Here is a 10,000-nt window from a genome sequence, read left to right on the forward strand (position 1 = left end):
CTCACTGGTGTGCAGGGTGTCTCACTGGCGTGCAGGGTGTCTCGCTGGCTTGCAGGGTGTCTCACTGGCGTGCAGGGTGTCTCGCTGGCTTGCAGGGTGTCTCGCTGGCTTGCAGGGTGTCTCGCTGGCTTGCAGGGTGTCTCACTGGTGTGCAGGGTGTCTCACTGGCGTGCAGGGTGTCTCGCTGGCTTGCAGGGTGTCTCACTGGCGTGCAGGGTGTCTCGCTGGCGTGCAGGGTGTCTCACTGGCTTGCAGGGTGTCTCGCTGGTGTGCAGGGTGTCTCACTGGCGTGCAGGGTGTCTCGCTGGCTTGCAGGGTGTCTCACTGGCGTGCAGGGTGTCTCACTGGTGTGCAGGGTGTCTCACTGGCGTGCAGGGTGTCTCACTGGCTTGCAGGGTGTCTCACTGGCGTGCAGGGTGTCTCACTGGTGTGCAGGGTGTCTCACTGGTGTGCAGGGTGTCTCACTGGTGTGCAGGGTGTCTCACTGGCTTGCAGGGTGTCTCACTGGTGTGCAGGGTGTCTCACTGGTGTGCAGGGTGTCTCACTGGTGTGCAGGGTGTCTCACTGGTGTGCAGGGTGTCTCACTGGTGTGCAGGGTGTCTCACTGGCGTGCAGGGTGTCTCGCTGGCTTGCAGGGTGTCTCACTGGTGTGCAGGGTGTCTCACTGGTGTGCAGGGTGTCTCACTGGCGTGCAGGGTGTCTCACTGGCTTGCAGGTGTCTCACTGGCGTGCAGGGTGTCTCACTGGTGTGCAGGGTGTCTCACTGGTGTGCAGGGTGTCTCACTGGTGTGCAGGGTGTCTCACTGGCTTGCAGGGTGTCTCACTGGTGTGCAGGGTGTCTCACTGGTGTGCAGGGTGTCTCGCTGGCTTGCAGGGTGTCTCACTGGCGTGCAGGGTGTCTCACTGGCGTGCAGGGTGTCTCACTGGCGTGCAGGGTGTCTCACTGGCGTGCAGGGTGTCTCGCTGGCGGAAAACAGCCGATCTATAACCTCACCGGCCGCAGGCTTGCAGATCGGCTGATTTCAGTATATGTACCGCCGCGCTGCTACAGTATATAGGTAAACACTGGCCATCGCTGCTGTGTGCTGACATACGAGCAAATCACTGATCATTTCACTTATCTCTGTTCCCCCACTCCCTCTCTGTCTCTCTCTCTCTCTCTCTCTCTCTCTCTCTCTCTCTCCAGCGCTCCACTGTGGTCGGGGAGCCCCTTCTTCAGAAAGAACGGCGGAGTCCTCTTGCAAGGTAACGTTTTTTTATTGAATCTATTTTTTCCCCACACTTGCCTTTTGGCTTTTCTCTCTCAATCTCAAGTTTATCTCTATATGTCTCTCTCTCTCTCTCTCTCTCTCTCTCTCTCTCTCTCTCTCTCTCTCTCTCTCTCTCTCTCTCTCTCTCCTGTGTCGGCTCGGTCAACCTCTCTTCCGTTCGTGCAGAGCCAGTCGTGTCTCTCTCTCCCTCTCTCTCTCCTAGCCTCTCCTTTTAGAAGTGCACCATAATAGAGAGTGCTGAGAGTTGTGGCGATTGGCACCGCGCCAGAGGAGAGGATCCAGGGACGTGTACACATAGACATCAAAGGGGGCTTCAGGCCCTGCCCTTTTACCCGTCTGTAAAACAACTGCCCTTTTACCCGTCTGTAAAACAACTGCCCTTTTACCCGTCTGTAAAACAACTGCCCTTTTACCCATCTGTAAAACAAGTGCCCTTTAACCCATCTGTAAAACAACTGCCCTTTTACCCATCTGTAAAACAACTGCCCTTGCGCGACGCATTGAGGGCGGCTGTGGCTCAGGAGGTAGAGCAGGTCGTCCAATGATCCCTGGGTCGGCGGTTCGAATCTTGGCTCCTCCGAAGTGTCCTTGGGCAAGACACTGACCCCTACATTGCCTCCATTGAGTCGGTTGGTGTGAGCTTGACACTGTAGGGGTCGACTGTTCGCCGCTTCACCTCCCAATGTATGAATGAATGAACGCGCTTTGAGCACTTGGAAAAGCCCTATAAAAATGCAATTAATTCTAAATGCAATTCATTGATAGCTTGTAGATCTTCTATTTTCGCTATTTTTGTCCAAAAGTGCCCTCTTTATATGGGATTTCAGCCCCTGCCCCTCTAACACTCTCTGCACGCTCCTGGGGAGGATGCTCTCCTGACGGGCAGAGCAGTACAGTACGGTACATTACGGTACGGTTCGGTAAAGTACAGTACAGTACAGTACAGTACAGTACAGTACAGTACAGTACAGTACAGTACAGTACAGTACAGTACAGTACAGTACAGTACAGTACAGTACAGTACAGTACAGTACAGTACAGTACGGGAAGCTTTTAAAGAGACACAATAAGTAAATGGAAGCAAACAAGGACGGACGGGAAATCTTGCTACGGCTCAAACATCACATCCCGTATGATTCCTGTATCTTTACCCGACACCTCTCAGTTCCACCCCGACGCACACGCACACACACACACACACCCTTCCATCATCTCTGCTCTCTCTCTCTCTCTCCCCGGGCGGCGGAGGTTTAAAATGGACATTGGATCCCAATCAGGGCTGGTTGTGGGAGCCTGTCTAAATGGACGAGGACGGATGCAGCACAGCGGCCTCCATCACGGCTCCTAATGGAGGAGTAATGGTCAAGGAGACCATGTGGGGGAGAGAGACAGAGAGAGGAAGAGAGAGAGACTCCCTCAGGACCACACCCCACCCTCCCGCGCGCACGCACACACCCTCTTAATGTCTGGGAGAGATAAGTCTGGCTGGCTAGCATGGTCAGGTGGATGAATGAATGGAGAGAGGATGGAAGGATGGACTGGAACCATTTGGTTCCCGTCATAATTCCAGACCTGTAAGGGTCCATTCAGAAACCCTAACGGAACCCAGAGAGGTTATAGCATATACAGTAGTGGTTTTCATATCAAGGCCCATCATTTATTCAGCATTTGAGCCACGGACCATGCATGACATTTAGCCTCTCAGACCCAAAACGAAAGAATATTTTGTTGTTGTCGTTGGATATAGGATTTTGTCCTCAATTCCATGCTTTTGGAAAATGTTGATCAAAAATAACAATTCTTCTACATTCTCTCATTTGTAAATTAATTAATTAATGCAAGATGTTCAACAATAATGTAACTCTTGAGAGCTTAAAATGAATGGTTTTCATTGTACTGGTCCATTTGGTTGCCAAGTATATCTGGGGACCACCTGGAACCCCCTCAAGGACCACTGATGCAGGACCACTGGCATATAGAATATAGTGCAGGAGGAGGGCATATTGTTGTGGGCGGGGCGGGGGGGGTGTACTTGCCTTGTCAACTCTTGTCAAACTCTGCTTCAACTATTGAGCGCAAACAATGTGACGCCGTCACGCTGCTGCTGTTCATCGGATACTCACACACACACACAGACACAGACACACAGGATAAATAGGTTCTGTTGATGATGCGGAAGAAAGGCACACAGTGAGGGGGGGGGGGTGGAAACCTCATATGTGACCCACCGTGAATGGGAGACAGTCATTGGATTATTATTCATTTTCGTTTTTCAATCATAGCTTCAAATTGACATATTTGTTGTTCAGTTTGACCCACCATCAGTTTTGGAGATATGCATGGCTTGTAGAGTAATTATTTTTGCAGAGAAACGAGTTGAGAAAACAGGCCTCACTTCTGTGGTCTCTAACATTTCATCTAGCATTTATTTCATATTTACACGTCGATTTCAGCTCTTGACATTTATTTCAGACATGCTCTAGTATATGTGAAGAGTCTGCCTGTGCTATTAACTCATTTAGTCGTTTCGAGCTTGCAGATCTGATATACTTTGGAATGCTTTTGTGTGACGCTGTAATGTGAGTAGTGCGTTAAAGGTTTCATGACATTAATTTTCATTTCAGTTCACACAACTCACGAATAGATTTAACCAATATTTATTATACAATGAGAATACAAGTGTGCATATGATATTTATCTTGGCGTTCGGCTCTGCTGCATTTTCACCCTGCTCGATTAAACACCGTCATAAAACATAAAGAGCAGGGAGATAGATATACAATAAAAAACCCCATGGGGAACATACATCACATAACTAAAGAATATTCTGTTGTCGTTGGATAGGATTTTGTTCACAATTCCATGCTTTTGGCAAACGTTGATCAAAAATAACAATTCTTCTATACATTCCGTAATCGTGTAGACTTCTTGTAAATTAAGCAATGCAGATGTTCAACAATAATGTAACTCTTGAGAGCGTGGGAGCAAACATCACATAACAACCAGGAACCATATATGTAGGAGCAAACATCACATAACAACCAGGAACCATATATGTAGGAGCAAACATCACATAACAACCAGGAACCATATATGTAGGAGCAAACATCACATAACAACCAGGAACCATATATGTAGGAGCAAACATCACATAACAACCAGGAACCATATATGTAGGAGCAAACATCACATAACAACCAGGAACCATGTAGGAGCAAACATCACATAACAACCAGGAACCATATATGTAGGAGCAAACATCACATAACAACCAGGAACCATGTAGGAGCAAACATCACATAACAACCAGGAACCATATATGTAGGAGCAAACATCACATAACAACCAGGAACCATGTAGGAGCAAACATCACATAACAACCAGGAACCATGTAGGAGCAAACATCACATAACAACCAGGAACCATGTAGGAGCAAACATCACATAACAACCAGGAACCATGTAGGAGCAAACATCACATAACAACCAGGAACCATATATGTAGGAGCAAACATCACATAACAACCAGGAAACATGTAGGAGCAAACATCACATAACAACCAGGAACCATGTAGGAGCAAACATCACATAACAACCAGGAACCATGTAGGAGCAAACATCACATAACAACCAGGAAACATGTAGGAGCAAACATCACATAACAACCAGGAAACATGTAGGAGCAAACATCACATAACAACCAGGAACCATATAGGAGCAAACATCACATAACAACCAGGAACCATGTAGGAGCAAACATCACATAACAACCAGGAACCATGTAGGAGCAAACATCACATAACAACCAGGAACCATATATGTAGGAGCAAACATCACATAACAACCAGGAACCATGTAGGAGCAAACATCACATAACAACCAGGAACCATGTAGGAGCAAACATCACATAACAACCAGGAACCATATATGTAGGAGCAAACATCACATAACAACCAGGAACCATATATGTAGGAGCAAACATCACATAACAACCAGGAACCATGTAGGAGCAAACATCACATAACAACCAGGAAACATGTATGTAGGAGCAAACATCACATAACAACCAGGAACCATGTAGGAGCAAACATCACATAACAACCAGGAAACATGTATGTAGGAGCAAACATCACATAACAACCAGGAACCATATACGTATGTAGGAGCAAACATCACATAACAACCAGGAACCATATATGTAGGAGCAAACATCACATAACAACCAGGAACCATATATGTAGGAGCAAACATCACATAACAACCAGGAACCATATATGTAGGAGCAAACATCACATAACAACCAGGAACCATATATGTAGGAGCAAACATCACATAACAACCAGGAACCATGTGTAGAGGAAGGCAGGAAGAGCATGCATCTTTTTCTGTGTCTGTGAAGCCTTTTGAGCTGCAATGAAAACAGTGACATCTGCTGGCAGATTCCTATGTCATATATGGGATTTGCTGACTGTGACATCACAGTCAGCAAGGAAATCAGAGCACTTGTTTTAGCCAGAAAACCCCAGACCACAGAAAATGGTGAATGTTAAAAGTTCAGTTTCTTTTGGGTGCAATTGAGCTCAGAAAACCTAACCTGACAAATTACAAAAACCTTTTTTTAAATATCACAATCCCTTTAAATTCACGAAAGAAAAACAACAACAACCCAAAAGGTTTAGAATATGGAGATAAGAGGTTTCTTCTGCATGCCCGTCGACAGCGGTATATATCTCCATTGAGCCCCGCAGTACATCACAACGGGGCTGTGTCCTTAAAGCCCCCAATCAGGGCCTGGTGCGTTCCCTACATCCCACTCTGAGCTGAGCTAAGCTAAAAGAAATCCCCCCGTCCTGCTCCTCTGTTGCTCACATGGACCCACATTTACATTGATTTATCTACAGTACGTCTCCCTGCAGGGGGAGAAATAGATAGCCCGCCGATGCCGCTTTGGGGCTGCGCACGCACACACACGCACACACAGGCAAGCCCCCCCCCCTCCCCCCGCCAGTTGAGAGTTGATTGTGAGTAAATCACAATTATCGTGCACTGTATACAAATAGATCTGGGTCAATTTCACTCGAGCGGGAACTGGAAGGAAGCCGTTGGTTTGAATGAGTCTGCGACTGCGTGCGGGTGTAATGGTAACGCAGTGTTTCGGAGGACCCCCAAATTGATGTCTGTCCGCGACCCTCCCGTCTGAAGCCAGAATCAAAGATTGAAAAGATGTTCGCTTTAAAAAAAAATATATATATAATACGAAGCTTGCGAGGCAGTTCAGTCAGACAACCTCAAGGGGGTTCATGCCATGCTCAAAGGCACATACTATACTCAAGGGGTTAACATGCTGCATTACTATGTGGGCGTATAAGTGTGTGCAAGTCTCACACGTCATTCGCCGATGCGGCAGTCAGCTGACCAATCGGGCAGGCTACTTAAGCTCACTATAGACTCCATGCTCTTCCTGCCTTCCTCTGCTCATGGTTCCCGGTTGTATGTGATGTTTTCTCCCACCACCACCCCAGCACCACCGGTGGGCTCTGCTATTTATGCTCCCCATGGGGGGGTTATTGTATATCTATCTCCCTGCTCTTTATGTTTTATGTTGTTGCTTAATCGTGCCGAGCAGGGAGAAATCCAGCAGAGCCGAACGCCAAGTCACACTTGTTACTCATGCTTGCAATAAATATTGGTCAATCTATTCGTGAGTTGTCTGACTGAAATATATTCAAAGATTTGCACGCTTAATTTTCAGGTTCATGTATGAGCTCATGAGCTTGTATATCTGCTATTGAATAGCCAAAGTATAACATATGGTTGGAGTGGTTAGAATGATTTGAAATGCCCCCCATTTAAACCTTTATAGGAGCTGCATGTGTGCTAGACTGCCGTGTTCATTTTGAACAAACGCAACATGAAGTCCTGGCACATGTCTGCCAGCCAACCTGTCATCCATCAGTTTAGCCATAAATTACGCTTTACTGCCATTCAACATGCCAGACAGACATGGCAGACAACCAACGGTGTAGTTTGTAATTTGGAGCATCTAGGCTATACAAACATTGACTATATACTGTGGCCATCTTGGAGCATCTAGGCTATACAAACATTGACTATATACTGTGGCCATCTTGCCATTACGTTATAGGTGCAATTTGCCTGATTGTATTAAACGACGTCAAACTCACCAGTCATTGCAGCTGTACGAAAAGCTTGAATTATCCTCTTTCTAACTGCAAAGTGTTTGTTTCATAAAATTAGACCGGTCTGAAGTGAGTGAACAGTGCCCCATGTTGGTATTCTAAACATAGGGACATAGCTAGTTCCTTGGAGTGGTTGCACCACTCAAAAATGTTATGAGCTACTTTTTTTTCTCCTTGCAGGTGATTATTTTTGTGTGTTGCAGTTTGGAAGTGCTCGTTAGATTTCACTCAACTGCCCTGCATGCGTACCACACGTTTTTAAATTTGCACATAATGCAGGAGGCAGCAGGACGTTGCTTTGCTGAAAGTAAGCGCTTCCAAACTCTGATGATCTCAAGATGGCCGCGGTCATGGGCACAGGTTGCAGAAAGAAAAAAGGAAGTAATTCACTTGAGCATAAACCATAAAGGAAGGGGTTGTAATCTGTAATACACCTCTAAGCGGGTTTAGCAACCACCAATAAACTGGAATCTGTTGTGAACGTGTCATGGAGTGCCGAAACCAAGACGGAAATAATAAAAGTCTTCATTTTTACAGAATTACCGTTATAAAACAGTCAATGCCAACCACAGAACATCTTTGGCTGTGAGCCATCCTAAGAACCGAAGGGGAACGAGAGGAGCTCATTAGTGATGCCTGTCATGGCAGGTAAATCAACTAAGCTACAGGGATGTAAATAGGTTTTCAATGTAATGGGGGTGGTCTTTATGGGTCCCGGGACCCAGGGGTGGTCTTTATGGGTCCCGGGACCCAGGCGTGGTCTTTTACATCAGTGGCTTTCAACCACTTTCATATCAAGGACCATTATTTATTCGCCATTTGAGCCACAGACCACCGTATGATGAGATTTTGCCTCTCAGACACAACGGCACAACTCAAAATAACAATTATTCTATACATTCTCTAATTGTGTAGACTTCTTGTAAATTAAGTAATGCAGATGTTTAACAATAATTTAACTCTTGAGAGAGTTAAAGATTTACAAGGGTCCATTTGGTTACCAACTCTCCATCATTTAGCTGGGGACCACCTGGAACCCCCTCACGAACCAGATGGGTCCCAGGGACATTTTAGTACAGTACTGTGTACAGTATTGCATCCCAGAACCCCCGGAGGGTGACATGATTGCGTCCATTCTCAATTTAGTGAGTCTAAGGATGCAGAACGCAGGCTATTTGCATCGCTGAAGCTATACATCAATCAGAAACAGATTTGTGTTTATTAAGACTTAAGAGTAGAATTAACGGCAACTATGTGTCCGTAACTTACAGGATATTTACACACTGGAGTCGGACGAGTAGACCTACACGCCAGCTAGTACAGTATTTAAAAAATATAAAATTATTTGCCAACTCCTTCAATTGGACATAGTACATTGTTTGTGTGGCTATTTCACCACATTCATGTGCCAATGTGCTTTGTTTTTCTTCCATCTACTCTTGTTTTTCTAAGAAGTAGAGTAGCTGCCATTCTCTTCTTGTCAGTCGTACGTTTTGACACATTACAACATGGGCCGCTCACCCCTTCATTGTCTTTGCAAAACATACTTAACCCGTCAATTAAAACAAACCTTGTCTTCAACATTCCGGACATTCCTCCCCATTTAACGACGGACGAAGCCAGACCCGAACATATCAGATTGTGTATGGCAGGTGAACGTATAACATCCACGTGAGCATGCAGTTCAGCATTTAGTTGTCTCATTTGAACAATTATGAATTTAGTTTGAATTCAGCTCTGGGGGTCAGTGCAGCAAATACATAACCGCTTGCTTGCTTTTTAAACAGACTTGAGACGAGAAGAAAACGGGTTAAAGTAACTGACTCCGTGTCAGAGTCAGAGTTCAATCGACTTATTCTTCCTTGGTGGGATCAGTGGATGAAGCAACTGACCTGTGTATGAACATGAATCAGAAACAGAAGACTGTCTGTAAATTGTGCTAGCCTGTTCTTTCAGAGCCACGCCTATAGAGAGACAGATGACATTTAGCCTCTCACACCCAAAATGAAAGAAAATGTTGTTGCTGTTGGCAAACATTGATCAAAAATAACAATTCTTCTACATTCTCTAAACGTGTAGACTTATTGTAAATGAAGTAATGCAGATGTTTAACAGTAATTTGACTGCTGAGAGTGTAAAATGAAACATTTGAGTGGTCCTTAAGGACCACTAGTGGTCCCCGGACAACTGGTTGAGAACTACTGACTTAGAGAATCTGAAAGGTTCCCGGTTCGACCCCCCCAACTTAGTGTGGAAGTGTCTGAACCCCTAACTGTCCCAGATGAGCATGTTGGTGCCTTGCATGGTTGCCTCCTCTGTTGGCGTGTGAATGTGTATATAACTATACATTGATGGAATGTAATGCACATTGTGCATAAGTGTGCCATTTTATGTCCAGCTTTGTGTGTTTGTGTGCACCCCATAGCAATGATTTGATTGGCTGAGCACCCCACAGCGATGATTTTATTGGCTGAGCACCCCACATCGATGATTTGATTGGCTGAGCAATGTATGAGGATAAGATTTGAGG

General features: G+C 45.6%; 1 protein-coding gene across 2 annotated transcripts in view; it reads left to right on the top strand.

Annotated features, from left to right (window-relative positions):
• Nucleotides 1-10,000, top strand: part of ches1 (checkpoint suppressor 1) — a 114,830-nt gene that overhangs the window by 88,177 nt on the left and 16,653 nt on the right. For both annotated transcript variants that reach the window (XM_083791053.1, XM_083791054.1), the window contains exon 5: nucleotides 1,187-1,245. In XM_083791053.1, the coding sequence (XP_083647179.1) occupies nucleotides 1,187-1,245 (59 nt within the window). The remainder of the gene's footprint in view (nucleotides 1-1,186; nucleotides 1,246-10,000) is intronic.

The sequence above is a fragment of the Protomyctophum parallelum genome, assembly GCF_964188405.1.
Source record: "Protomyctophum parallelum genome assembly, chromosome: 19".
Lineage (NCBI taxonomy): Eukaryota > Metazoa > Chordata > Actinopteri > Myctophiformes > Myctophidae > Protomyctophum > Protomyctophum parallelum.